The sequence below is a fragment of the Scleropages formosus genome, chromosome 20 (assembly GCF_900964775.1).
Source record: "Scleropages formosus chromosome 20, fSclFor1.1, whole genome shotgun sequence".
NCBI classification, from domain to species: Eukaryota; Metazoa; Chordata; class Actinopteri; order Osteoglossiformes; family Osteoglossidae; genus Scleropages; species Scleropages formosus.
In genome coordinates this window covers 18,523,197-18,538,188 of record NC_041825.1, presented here as the reverse complement: position 1 = coordinate 18,538,188, position 14,992 = coordinate 18,523,197, and the positions used below count along the sequence as shown (strand labels likewise).

Genomic DNA, 14,992 nt, shown 5'->3' with positions numbered 1-14,992 from the left:
ACCAAACACATCACACTACTGAGATGTGCCATTTCTGAGATGACACTAATGTAGTTTATTTTTCAAAGTGTAGTCGTCAAGATTTAAAGGTGTCACATGATTTTAAAGTGTCACAGCTTTATCTCTGGGTTGTCTCGCCTCCTAGCACTTGGAGTGGCTCTGAGACAGCAAGACAATCTTCTGCAACGTAACATGAAGTCAAACTCTGTGCCTCTGTAATAATACTATGCAAATAAACAGCTCTGCAATGCAAAGAAAGCTACTTAATCTACAGTGGGTCTCAGTGCTTGCTAGGAAGAATTCTTGAATTAACAGCATAAATATACAGGCAGTTACATCCCACTTGACCCGGTTTGCCTGCTAAAAGTTTTGATCTGAACATTTTATAACCCAGTCGGCTTTCCTGCCATCCTAATGACTAACAGTACCCTGAAGGCACAAATTGCTTCTAATTCCAAGTCTTAACGCAGCTTAATCTCTGGATGCTATTTAGAGAAACGTGTTAAGTTCATTTATGTAAGAGGACTGTTGCATGTCACATGACTTGCAGCTGTTTTTGACTTTTTTTTTTCCCCAGAAATAGTTGTTGTCGACAGAAACTGGAGATTTTCTCCATGAAAAAAGTGGATTAGTATTTGTTCAAATATGTATATTTTTGTGCATAGTCTGCAGCTGTTTACATTTATTCTCAGGCTCATCTGCAGACCATCATCAGGAACAACATGCATGCAAGTGTTTCTGGAGCTGCTGTTAGTTAGAATCTCATGCCACATACATAGAAAGTCTGTTGTGGACTAGGCACAAAATAGTATGAAGCTCTGCTGGTTTAAAGAAGCTCTTCTTTAGCAAACTCCTTATGATGTACTGCAAGTTCATAGGCTCTGCAGACTGCTGATGCCTCTGACCTTCTCCCCTCATCCCCCCCCGCCCCCCCCAGGCGGCTTTCCGCACGGACATCAGCACCCTGCTGGAGCAGGTGGGCACTGGCAAGGAGTCACTGAGCTTCATGAAGAGGCGCATCCGCAGACTGGCTGCACAGTGGGGTACTGCAGCCCACCGGCTGGACGGCAAGCTGCGCGGGCGTTGGAGGGACCAGAAGAGGGTGAGCGATCCACCACAGTTCTCATGGGTTCCATTGCCTGCTGAAATCCAGTTCAGTCTGCACTGTATGCTTCAGCCTCAGCCAGTTCTGTTCTACCAAGCTGAAGGGCATGAAGTTGCTAACATCTTTTTACGTTACCATCTATTGCCCCAGAAACTTGGAGCAAAATTTTATCCTCAGACAATGTTGTTTCTTTGCATAGCAGATGTTCATTCTTATCACTGGGCAACTGTTCGGAGAAATTTATCATTCTTAATTAAGGAAAGAAACAAGTCATATAGATGTTTGTAGCACATGTCAGAAGGCTTTGTATTAGCTGTGTGGCAGAGGAGGGGCTGACAGTCACAGATGGCCACAGGAAATCTGTCTGATTGACATTCATCCAGTGGGCCAGAACTGCATGGCTCTTAGTGGCCTGGCAGGTGGGGGAGCCCCCCCTTCAGGGACAGTGGGCTGCACTCATCCCAGATTTATGGCTTTTCTTGAGGTTTTTACTGTGCTGACATTTACTGGGAGCAGACAGGTGTACCAGGGCAGGAAGCACAGCTCCCAGTTGTCGGCCACAAATGAGATTGCCTTTTATTTGCTGCTGGCTAGTGGGCTGTTGAGTATGGAGTGGACTGGAAATAAAAATAAATCTATGATAAATTGGTGAAAAATTATAGTATATGCACTGGTCATGCTCCATGCTTAATGAATTGGTATGGGTGCTGGAGTGAAGGCCGTGACCACATTGGTGTGGATGGGGTTGGGTTAAGGTTGATGAATGTAGACCCGTTCTTTAGGACTGTTTCCTGTAATACACTTTTTGCATTGTTCTCAAATGTTCATTGCTTTAGAGAAGATCCACACACACACACACACACACACACGCTTTCTAAAGCCGCTTGTCCTGGCAAGCCGGAGCCTAACCCAGCAACACAGGGCGTAAGGCTGGAGGGGGAGGGGACACACCCAGGACAGGATGCCAGTCTGTCGCAAGGCACCCCAAGCAGGACTCAAACCACAGGCCCACCAGAGAGCAGGACCCAGCCAAGCCTGCTGCGCCACCACACCCCCACTACTTTGGAGAAGAGCATCTGCTAAATGAATAAATGTAAATGAAATTTGTTAGATGTTAATGCTGTTGTGATTCTGTAACCCTTCATGATGGTTTCTCTAGAAGCTGGGGAGAGGTTATCTAGATACTATACATCTGCACTCTTGATATTTCAGACTACTGTTTCTCAGCTGATGCTTTTAACTAAGCAGCTTCTAATTTTACTAGTTTAATAACAGCTGGATATTTTAACGTTTTAACTTTAGTTCATCTTCATCTCACTCTTGTTCAAGTGTAACACACAAGGACCTTTGCTTAACGTTGCAGTTAATGTGCTTTCCACGCTCTGACAATGGTGCAAAAAGCAGCTGGATATTCAGCATTCGTTTGCCTTTATATTCTTTCAAATCTGTCAGCTGCAAAGGTGCTTTCTTTTTTTGTGGGTTTATTTGATGTGTATGCAAGCCTGGAAATGGGATCATTATACCCTGTTAGGAGCTGCTCCAGCCAGCCCACAGTGGACCATGATGCCATTCTGCTCATCACTGCAGACTCCCGGAATAGGATACACAGTTCCCCGGAGAAAAAAGGGAAAGAGGGGTTTCTGTCTTTCCACAAGAGGAAATCAAATTATCCTACCTCCTTTTTCCACCTCACCAATCCGAACGCTGTTCTCAGTTGGCCGTGGACCACATGAAAGCTTCGCCATGATTTGTTTTTCCTACTCATTTACTTAATTAGTTATTTTAGAGTGCGCTAGAAGGGAAACGCATCACTTTCCTACTGCTGCAATCCATCAAGGGAGTCATTCTGGGTGAACTTTTTGCTACAGTCTGACATAAATACTGTTTGTTTTTACTTAATTTTCCAAGAGATTTGATTCAATAAGAGAGGACCTGTTACAAATTCCCCAGTTACAAATCCCCAACATTTAAAAGAGCTTTTAATACTGACGCAACGAGCTGAGCTGAGCTGAGCATTGTTTCAGACATTCAGCTGAAGGTTATTCAAACTTCTCAAAGGGCCCTTCCGAAGGGAGCGATTGTTCTGTGGAAATCCGTGGAGATTCGCAGATGAAATGGCAGTGGAGACGGTACGCGTCGGTATGTTTGTGTCTGGTGGAAATGAATCCGCCCCCTCTCCCCTGCTGGGTCTGCAGTCTATCGGGCTGATTGCTGATTAGTAGAGGCTGTCATTAATTTTCACCTGCATTGATTTCCCTGCCGTTCATGGCATGCATGAGCGCCCAGCTCAACTCCCTCTGATGCTGCGTGCTTATGTTGCTCATGAAAAACGAGCTGCTGAGCCATTAATGAACAGGTGCAGATGGGTACGTTCTAAGCTGATGCATATTGTGTGTAAACTATGTTTATTTCTGGTTCCGCTGCATATGGTGACTGATTGTGGAGAGTCTGTATTAACTGGGCTTCCCCTATGTCCTGCTATGCTTTATGACTGGATGCATAAACACCCTAAGGCTGAACAGAACTTTGCTCAAGTACAAATTTAATTGCCACCTACACTGTTGGGACTATCTGACTCTGATACAGACCAAGCTGGGGACTGGAAAAGGACTTCCCAGGTTCTCCCCCCCTTTTTCACTATCTCGCTCTCCTTCTCACTCCCTGTCGGGCCATAAGACCCACTCCCATCCTAGGGCCAGTAGTGATGAACTGACATCTCGTTGAAAATATTGCTCCACTGCGAAGTGCCCTGCCAGCCCCCAGCATTGGCCTGAGTCGCCGGCTCTCTGTAGTTGGTTTCACACACTGGCATTTAGGTGTTAACGATATATATTTAACTTTCTCACCTCTCAGACTCATAAACAGGTAAAGCACATTAATCAAGGCTCAGTATTGTTCTGCTCATAAAGCTGCTGTAATACACTGTTGTATGCAGAAGAAAGAAGAACAAAGGAAGAATGACCTGAAAAGGAATTCATCATAAGGCTGTAGGTGTGCCGCAGTCTGCCCATGTGAGTCTTGTTTTTTCGAATGCTCTTTTTGTCTGTAGCTCAGAATGGCAAGGTACTGAACGCACTTCCGAAGCAGTATGATCTTTCCCACACTTCTGGCTCTGCTTTCTGACTCCCATGGTCTCTCTTTGTTGGGCCGTGACCCATGGCCACCTTGGAGAAAACCGCACCTCAGGCTTTATGCCATTTACCCAGTCAGATTACTGCCCATTTCCCCCTAGGAGAGATGCAGGGGGGGCAGAGGTGAAGCTGACTCAGTCTGAGTTGTCTGAAAGCAAAGTAGAAATGAAACTTATAAAGCAAGGAGGTGGGGGGACCTGGTGGTTTAATAACTGCCTTGCAGCTCCATCCAGCTGTCCTGAAATTTTGCTCCTGACCTGAAGGACTCTTAGCTGAACTCTGCATTTAGCAGTTAACAGCACGTTGCCTTTGTAAAGCACCCGTGTTCCTATTCCTGCTACTTGAGAAACCTCCTGGCTGGTCTCTCCTCAACAGGGTGGATTACCCTGTTTGCTATCTGCTGGCTGCATTTTAATAACATTTAATTGATCTTTGTTATTAAATTTAATTTGTTCTATTTTTGGATTGCTCCCTTCCCATCATTTTGCCTCAGAGCGTTTAACAAAGAATACAACAAACAAGATGAGCCTAACACCCATAAATGTTAACAATGATACACAGTTAAAAACAAGTGTGGGGGAAAGCCAGAAGGCAATGGAGGAGAAGAAATAAAATTCTTAAGGCATGTATACGAGAAAAACCGCTGGGGATTGAAAGCCAACCCAACTATACATGCTAACACTATATAGTTTTGCAAGCAGTTTATGAATCTGTCAGCTGGTCATCCAGACATCCTCTGTCTGGTCAGCAGGTGGTCCTTAGTGGGTCAAGCAGTACAAATGGTGAGGGCTTGTGGTTCTCAACCTTGCAAAGTTTTCCCCACCCAGGGAAGACATAAAGAAGAAGAACAGATAAATGTATCTGGCCATGCCATGTACAGCTAAACGCTGACTCCGGCAAAGGCCCAGTTTCAGGGTTAAGCATATGTGAAGGGCGTCTTTGGCAAAATGGTGATCTTGTATGATCTTCATCTAAAAAAATACGAGACTCATGTAGACAACAAGAAACTGTCTTCTAATGCTCTTCGTAAACCCATCTCTTTCTTTCCATTGTCTTCATATGGTTTTCATTCAAAGTAAATTTTTTATCCCATCTGCTTGGCAAAGGCCAATTCACATGCTGTAGATGACATGGAGAAGTGGTAGGCGCTGTTTCTACACCCGGGGTCTGCCAGCAAAGTGAGCTTTTTAGCACTTGATTGCACAATGACTCAGGCATTACATGTGCAAAGCACAGTGAAAAAAACAGCATCCCAACGAGGTCCCTTTGCTGCCGAGCAGCAGGAGAGCATTTAATCACTTTAGGGAAAGTTCAGTCTTTTGGCAAGAGCTGGCAAGCCCCGCTTCTGGCACTGGCAGAGGATGCACAATTCATGCAAGCAGTAATGGAAGAAAAAGTAAAAATTCTTCAAATGACCAGTTGTGTGCAGATGCTTAGGTAACATGCCGATAGACTGCGAGTCACATATTCCGAAAGACAGTGACATATTCATTGTGGTTGAGCACTGCATGGTGCTGTTGTAACATGATGCCTGCTAGTGAAAATCCCAAGAAGGGGCACTTCTATGATACCCTAGAGTGCATTATTTGTCCTTAATTGCTGCAGTAAAATACCCAGCTGAGTAAATGGGGCAATATTGCAGTTTGCTAAATGTTGGTTAGCAGAATTAATAATAATAAAAATGCTGTGCTACTGCTTACAGGGTCCCTTATTAAATCTGTCCTGTGGTTTCAGTGTATGGATTATGCTGAGTGTTTGAGATGGGATTCCTGTTCCCTCTTTTCACAGATCCTGGTGCACGTGGGCTTCCTGACTGAGGAGTCCGGGGATGTGTTCAGTCCCAAGGTCCTCAAAGGTGGACCACTGGGGGAGATGGTGCAGTGGGCTGACATCCTGAGCGCCCTCCACGTCCTCGGCCACAACCTCAAGATCTCTGTTTCTGTGAAGGAGCTGCAGGGGTGAGTCCTGCTGTACCTGGGGCCTTACTTTAGCACATTCAGCACCAGAAATGAGAAACTCTACAGGTTTGTGTGTCACTGAAATAGCAAGATGGATTCTAATAGATGCTAACATTTTCACTTGAATTTCAGTCAGCAACAGCGTTTAATGTTCATATTGTGTTGCTTCAGCCTTGTCTATATTTTCTGTGGCAATCTTTGCATGGTATATATTTTATAAATGTCATACCTTCATACATTTTTCAGTAGTTGTGCTATTACTTCATTCAGTGACAGGATACCAGTGTTAGAGTAATGCGAGGAATACTGAGTTTTTTCACGAGACAAATATCCCAGGAAATAATATTTTAACATTAAGGTTTTTTGAATTGTATGAACTGAAAAATATTTAAGAAACATCTCATATCAATATATGAGTTGTACCAGCTCCATGTTGTTGTCATAATCAGCATATGTTTAGTTTATGCCACAAGAGAGCAATTAAAATCAGCCATTTGGGTTGTTATTTTATGTCTTTGACACCTTCCGTATGCCTTATCTTTATTGTGGAACCTGGTAATGCTGGAGAAGGGCTCTGTGGTGTTTCTCATATGTATAAATCATGTTCATTTCCCTCTTCGAACTAGTTATGCCCTAATGCAAGATGTAGCTCTGATTCCTGGTACAAACTGACCGCTCACATTATGGTCTGAAAACTTAAGTTGTCCAGTCAGTACCAAGATAGTATTACTGCTGCTCTGCAGAAAGGGCAGGGGCTGAGTAAATGTAGGGGTAGTCAATGTAAGCTGCTGGCTTGGCTCCTCTGACCAGTCTCCTTTCCACTGAGTCACTTCCAATGATTCAGAGCTTGTGGGAAATGGGCAAGCAGGCAGACAGGTGTCTCTCATTCACCTGCCACTCTCTACTCACTGGAGCTGCTGTACTCTCATGATGCTTATATGTGCTCTTTTGTCTCAAGAAAGAACTTGTTAATTTTACATTCATTTATTTAGCAGATGCTTTTCTCCAAAGTGACTTCCAATGAACTCTGTGTAATCAGCCCACACACCTTATTCACCAAGGTGACTTACACTGCTAGATACACTACTTACACTGGGTCACTCATCCATATATCAGTGGAACATACTCTCTCTGTCACTCACACACTATGGGTGAACCTGAACAGCATGTCTTTGGACTGTGGGAGGAAACCGGAGCACCCGGAGGAAGCCCACGCAGACACAGGGAGAACATGCAAAGCCCACACAGACTGAATGGGGATCGAACCCATGTCCTCTCACACCACCCAGGCGCTGTGAGACAGCAACACTACTCGCTGAAGCGCCATGCCGCCCAAACTTGTTGCTTTCACAGAGTACCTCTTACATCTATTTTTGACAGCTGGCACTGTCTCTGGTTCTAAAGCCCACCCTTTCAGCAGTCTGCATAGCCAATGAAACTTAGCTGTTTGAGCTGTCCATGGTCCTGTCTGTGGACTGGTCATGGTGTCAAAAATGCTTCAGCTGTCCAAGGTTCTGAATAGGGCCTGCATATGAGGTGTCCATGGGACTATAGAGCCTTTCCATCCTGAAGCCTTTCAGCAGAAACCTCCCAATGCACTCAGAATAACTGCAACATTTTCATACCGTATCAGCACAGCATAGTACAGGTCAGGTCATGCAGCAAATGTGTTCTCCAATTACTCTGTCCACATATAATTCACATCCAATTAGCTGACAAGCAAGCATTTCTGCTGGCCTCGCATTGAAAAGCAGCATTTAACACCAGACATGTCGAGACAGACATGACACTTCAGTCTCAGACCATGTTTAGCATGTGAAAATGTGTTATTTTTAAATTTCAGAGCAGCCATCAACCCCCTAAAACATGAACAGCAAGCTCTGGGAAGCATATTCAGGGAACATTAAAGGTACTGAAATATTGCAGACGTTTGAAACACCCTCTGAGCCAGTGTGGAAATGAATATGAAGGCTCTGCTAGGAGGACCTGATTTCGTTGAACCGTGCGATCATCAATTATGAACAGGCTGAGGGCGTAAAGACCTCCTGAATGGCTCGCCAGTGAGCCGCTCTCTTTCAATTCTTTTGTAATCACTCATCCTGACCGTACTTGCCATCAAATATGCCCTTTATCGCTGAGTCACATGAAGTTATGAGACTAATTATCTTATGACACTTTATCAAGGAAGGTAATGTGCACATCATAGCCCGATTGGTAAAAAGTACCTTCTTCACCTTTGAGGTATTTATTTGGTGCTAAATTTTTTGTGACTGATAGCATTCCTCCTTAGTGAGTTCGTTTTTAAATAATTAATCGTAAGTTATATTTATTGTCCTGCTAGGTATGGATTCTAGCATGAAATGTGTTTGTATAATATAATGGTTGATTGAAGGCTAATTTTCTTTAGGGTTGTTTAGTTTTCCCTTTTTAGAAACATGGGAAGTGATGGCATACACTTCAAAAGCCATGGGGAGCTTACATACAGAAAAAAATAACCGTAAAAGAAAAAATTTTCATGGCTAAGATAAAAAGAGAATAACCTCTTGTGACAATTCAAAGAATCGGACTAGCAGACACATTCATTACGGTGTAAACGGAATCCGTCACCTCGGCCTCCAGACACGGCCCTTAATCAGTCCTTGGCCAAATGCAGTTTGCTTTGAAGAGCTGTGGCAGAGCTTTGCTCCTGCTAAATCCAGGGCATTGCTACAACTCCATTCAATTAAAAGATATTTTTTGCTTCTGAAAAAAGAGCACATCCGCACTTCTATTCTAATCTAAGCAATTTTAAACTGGGGATACTCACTGTATAAAACACAAAGGATCACTTTTTTGTATTTACAGATGCATCATTCTATATGTGGCTAAACATAAAGACACGGAAAGTATTTTCTGGTGACCTTAGAGAAAGCAGCAAATAAAAGCAAGAGAAACCCCTTAAAAATGTTCTTCTACAGTTATGAGGTTTATGTTTATATTATGTCTCAATTCTCAGCAGCACTTAAAATAAGATGTTTTATTGCATTTATACAAAGGTCTGCTTTAAGTGCTTTTACAGCTGCAAATATGTATTTAATGTGAAAGAGACCAGAACAAGTGGATTTTGCAATTCCAATGTGTAATGTTCATTAAGATAAATAAGCACTTAATGAATAATCTTAATGAATTTGCAGTTTGGCTTCTAATCTCGTCATTTATAATTTTATCAAATTGATAGCTGGAAGAAGACATTGCATTTTACAGGGACATGTGATTTTTTTTTTTTTTTTTCCATCAACCATTTAAAATTGTGTATACACTCATCCCCTCTTATTCGTTCTTGTAATATCTGGTTTTTCATGTATCTGCTTTGCAGTGGGTTTGGCCTGTGCCTGCTCTTTGGTGGGTCTGGCATTCGAGTCCCACTTGGAGTGCCCTGCAACGGATTGGCGTCCCGTCCTGGGTGTGTCCCCTCCCCCTCCAGCTTTGCGCCCTGTGTTGGCGGGTTAGGCTCTGGCTTGCCGCGACCCTGCTTGGGACAAGCGGTCTCAATCAATGTGTGTGCTTTACAATTATTAAAACCACTTACTGTTAATCAGTCCAGATTTTCACTGATTCACTGTGGCTTAATGCGGTGCAGAGGTGGCCACATGGGTGGGAGAAAAGGCGTTAGGACAGCAGGTCTTGGGAACTGAAAGGCTTTATTAACAGAGAAGTTAACACAATCTATTAACACACTTTATAAACACAATCTAACCAACCTTTAAATCATAACAAAACAAGCAGAAACTCAGGTATAAAACCAGACAACAACAACAGAATGAATGACCAGTATCATACCCTAGCCAGCTCTAGGGAAGCCCTCAGGCTTTCTGCCAGTACTTTGCAAAAGTCTTTCTTTAGTCCTCAGGTGAGCTGTCCTTTAGTCCTTACTGATTTCATCTCACTTGTCAGCAGCTGGCCGTCATCCTGTTAAGGCAGGGGTGGAGGACTTTCCATCACAGAAATTCTTGACCCCTACCATAGCTGCACTACCCTGCAGCTCACACAGGTGCATCACAACATTTGGTCAGACAACATAAACTGAAAACTGTGCCAAGTGGCGCACTGCATTGAGGGAACAGCATACCCCCGCTCTCAATTGTGTTCTGGCACACTTGGTGTTTTGGTCCTCTGTTTTTGACTACTACACTTTCATTTTCAAATTATTTATTCATTTAAATGTGCTATATAGCCATATAGTTTTCCTCAAGTCAATCCATGCACATTACCAAAGTTTACTTTATAAAATGATTATTTGTAATTAATTTTTATTATGTGACCCTTCATGAAATTTCAACAAATGGCTCATCATAACCCTGTAGACTCAGTACACCTTAAAAACTAAGAGTAAAATAAAAGAAATTATGCATATATTTCTAGTTTAGAGTAACTAAAACATTAAATTATATCCATAAAATGTAATGAAAGGAAAGAAAATTCATTTTGCTTTCCTTTATTTCAGATTTAGAGTAAAAAAAAAAAAAACTAGTTTACAACACTGTACTCAATTCAAAAAAAGCTTTGTGAATACAAACAATATATAAAAAAAGCTCAAATGACTTCTACAAGCTTTGCTTATTAAAATATAATGAGTAACAACTTTTTTATGTGTTACATAGCTTCTTCCTAGTGACATAGGCATCATTTTGGGGTGAGCTTGGGTTGGGGTGAATTGGAATTTTTCCAAAAAGAAATTTGTTTCGATATTTGGTCAATTCTCAGGAATGAATTAGGACCAGTTAAGGAGGACTAAGTGTATAAAGATTAAGACTAAAAAATGTAAAATATGTATTCCATGTGTTGCGTGTGTTAGTTGTAAAACCGAAATGGCGTAGAAATGGGTTTGGTCTATTTAAACGATATAGGTCATGTAGGTGGCATAGTGCTAAAGAATCAAGACTTGTAATCGGAAGGTTATCAGTTCAGTTTCCACCAGGGACCCATGCAGCAGATCCCTCAGGTGAGGTATTTCAGTTTAGTCAACTTCAGAGCTCTAGCAGAAGTAGGTTGTGCGGTATCTGCTGTACTTTGTTCTTTGTTGATTCCCCTTTGGACTTGGACTGTCAAAGACTGATTTAATTGGCTTGTCTTTTACTCTGGTTTGTTTTGACGTGGAGCATGGTGGTATGATGAGGCTCAATGAATTCTGTGATTTTCCAAAACCTTCTCTTAATCTCAGATATTGTGTATCTTTTAGCTACAATTCTTTGCTTTTATTACATAACCTTAAACTGGAAAATAACATGTTATTTTAACCTTTTTGCACTTATTACATAACACACCTATTTAAATAATTGAAGAATTATTCTTTTAGCGAATATGAGTCATTTTGTTAGTGAATTATTGCTGAATATGTGTAATACGTGTTGTGTATGTAAGACAGTTTAATTAAATATTTATATAACAAAATATAAGGTTTCTGAGATATAATTAACAGTTTTCTAATAATTTAGGAACTCATTTTACACTTTGATCTCAATACATTAGTAGATCTTTATTTATCTAATTAATTTTGCTCTTATTTACATAACCACACTTGTACTTATATTATTTACCATCACTGTTCTATTATTGAAGTGATCAAGGTAATTGTGTTACCACCTATTCCAGAATGTGCTAAGAAGTAACACAAAGAAATTTAAAATTTTTTGGCTGCCCCTGTTAAAAATGGATCATGTTGTATTTTGGGCATCAGATGCTTCATGAAGCTGAGAGAGAAAGACAGTTCCTCGTTCTACAGCCTTGTTTTTAGACGCATACAAAACTGGCCAGACATCTGTCATCCAGCAATTTTTCCCCTCTGCTGCAGAGCCGAGAACCCCCAAGCCACACTACATCTCCGTGTTTGAAATGTCACGTACAAGTTTTACTCCACCTTTGTCACGCAGGATAACTTTCCAATATGTCCAAATTGTTTCAGATGAACTAGCTCTGCTGCTCAATTTGTCACTTTCTGTCAGTACTTGTACAAGGCTCTTGCAAAATGTCTGACTGTCCTTTTGGGGACCTTGATCTGCTCTCCTTTTTTGCTTTGGAGTGCAGACTGGATTGGCATTGAGCTTCTTTCAGGCCCTGCATCTGTAATGAAAGGACCATATCTTTTTAGGAACCGTACATCCCACACACACACACACACATTGTCAGAACCGCTTGTCCCATACAGGGTCACGGGGAACCGGAGCCTACCCGGTAACACAGGGCGTAAGGCCGGAAGGGGAGGGGGACACACCCAGGACAGGACGCCAGTCCGCTGCAAGGCACCCCAAGCGGGACTCGAACCCCAGACCCACCAGAGAGCAGGACTGCAGCCCAACCCACTGCGCCACCGCACCCCCGTCACCGTACATCCCAGTTCTTCCCAAACATAACACTTTGAAAGTAATAATTTGTGTAAGGTGGCTTCAAAACTAGAGGTAGTAGTGATAGCGGTAATCAAGAAGATCCAACAATTATTTGGTATTCCAGTGATATGCAATTTACCAGAGCCTTAAGTGTGAGCGATTTGAATTTCTTGCTATCCTATGTTTGCGCTAGCGTTACCATCATTAAGCCTTGCACATGGTTCAGCATTTCTCTCCCACATCCCTATTTCAGTGCTGAGAGATGGTTTCCATGGGCACGTACTGCCAAAAGCCATCTTTTTCCTAGTGTGTTGGTATTGCAAAGTAATTTCAGCTCCTCAGCATAAATGAATTAAATCACCGTGTCTGCATTCAATAACAACACCAGTGCAACGTGTTTAAAGGAGAACGATGCAGCCTGAGCCACAGAAGAACACCCGCAGGCTGCATGGGTGTGTTTTAGAGAAATTCGGATCTTTAAGTTATCTCTGTGGTGGAAAGTAATGTTCTCAGCAGTGTTGGTCGGTGACCCTGTTAACTTTCCAGTAGTGTCCAATGTTGTTCAAGCCTGGAGAAAGAACTTTGCTATGATCATAAAGCAATGGTTTCTGTGAGGTCTGAAATCTCATCTGTTACTTGTGCTTACCATATGCATGCTTTCACTTGTTAGAGAAAAGTGCTGCTGTATACATCACTTTGAGAAAGTTTCTGTCGTTTTAAAATTGTGACTGAAGGGACACAGCTGTACAGTTCAGTCAGAACGTGGCGTTCCTTACGTACGGGGGCAGCAGCGGGTGTACCGGTAAGGGCTGTCACCCTGCAATCCAACGACCATTAAGCAAAATAAGCACTCACCCTGAATTTCTCCAGTAAAAGTTACACAGATACATAAATGGGTGAATAATTTTAAAAGGTCACTATACAAACCACATACTGTAAGTTGCTGTGGACTAAAGTGTTACTGAACAAATAGTTAATAATGTGTACTGTTGGTAAGGCCCTGCTCTCAATGCCAAGCATCGTTGTTTTGTATTGATAGTAAACCAAGGTTTTTGTGCTTGTTCTCCTGACAGAGGGATGAAGGTTTGTAGTTTGCATGTTCCTTCAGTTCATACTGAGCTTTCTTTATATTTTTACGAAACCATTGGTTCATAGAGAACAGAGACAGAATATGGGGTCTTATCGGTCATGTAATGGTAATTATCACAGTGCAGCTATGTTGCTTTCAGAAAGTTAATGTATTGGTTGAAAGAAAACAGCCGAGATCCAGGATAAACGAGAAAAGAAGTTTCACCCAAAGATGTGAGATTTCTCAGAAGATGTTGCTCTCTTGTTAACGGTACCTGTGGAACAAGTTGCTTAGGATGTATCTGAAACCATCTGGTGATGGTTTGACTGTGTTAATGACAATCTGTAATCTGTGTGTTTGCTGGAGAAATGCTGGAGATGTTGAGCTATAACAAAAACATTGTAAAATGAAGCTAACGCTGCAAAATTAGCTCCGTTAAAGGCATCTTACCTGAAGCAGGGTAGCGACTTTCACTCTTAAATGTGATCATTTGTCTATATAGAAATCTGTTCCGTGCAACCTCTGTTCTCTTCCACAGTTTGCACGTAGTTTTCTTTTTATAGGCAGGATACAATCGATTATGTTGTGGAGTTTGTGTGGTGCATCTGCAGATGCAGGTGTTTTCACTGGAAGCCACATGTCTTTGTTTGAATGTTTTGGTGGATCGCCAGGTTTTGATAAATGGTTTCCCAAACACACGCACATGTACGTGCATAAATAGCTTACCACTGCATATTGCACCAAAGGAAGCAAGCCTTTTGTACTTCTGATGTTATTATTCTGTTGCTTTTTTGAAGCTTTTATCCAAAGCAAATTAAAATTCTCCCTGTATATTGAGCTAGACTGTTTACTGAAACAACTGAAGTTAAGTGCCGTGCTCAAGGCCTGGAACCAGCAGCCTTCAGGTTGCAAGACCATGTCTGTAAGGCAGGCACGTGTCATTTTCCCCAGTACAAATTCACAGTTCCATGACCACAGGAGAAGTTTTATCATTTGTGATGCTTCTTTGTTTTTTTTTTTTTTAGCTTACTGGGGATTTTGCTATTGCCTTTTAATTGTTCATTCTCAGTTTCGTATTGCTGTGTTCTGTTGCAAGGTTACAAGGGCCTCATTTAAATTTGAAATGGTTTTGTATTAATTCAGGAATGCAAATCAAAACTTTTTTTATGTATTTTTATTGTCTAGATTCTCTGTTTGAGGGTTCAGGGACCATCTCTGAGATTATTCTTCTTTTATTCTTCCTCCTTTTTCCTCCTCACATAGCCAGATTGTACTGAAATAACTGTTTACTGAAATAAAAAAACAATTTTCAGCACTGTTATCACATGTAAAATTGTAAAGATGTAGAAAATCATTTGTCTTCTAAA

At 41.9% G+C, this 14,992-nt stretch overlaps 1 protein-coding gene across 1 annotated transcript in view; it reads left to right on the top strand.

Moving 5' to 3' along the window:
- mgat5b (alpha-1,6-mannosylglycoprotein 6-beta-N-acetylglucosaminyltransferase B) overlaps positions 1–14,992 on the top strand; it is a 92,138-nt gene that overhangs the window by 34,860 nt on the left and 42,286 nt on the right. The window contains exons 8-9 of the mRNA XM_018761611.1: positions 938–1,102; positions 6,025–6,194. Of these exons, the coding sequence (XP_018617127.1) occupies positions 938–1,102; positions 6,025–6,194 (335 nt within the window). The remainder of the gene's footprint in view (positions 1–937; positions 1,103–6,024; positions 6,195–14,992) is intronic.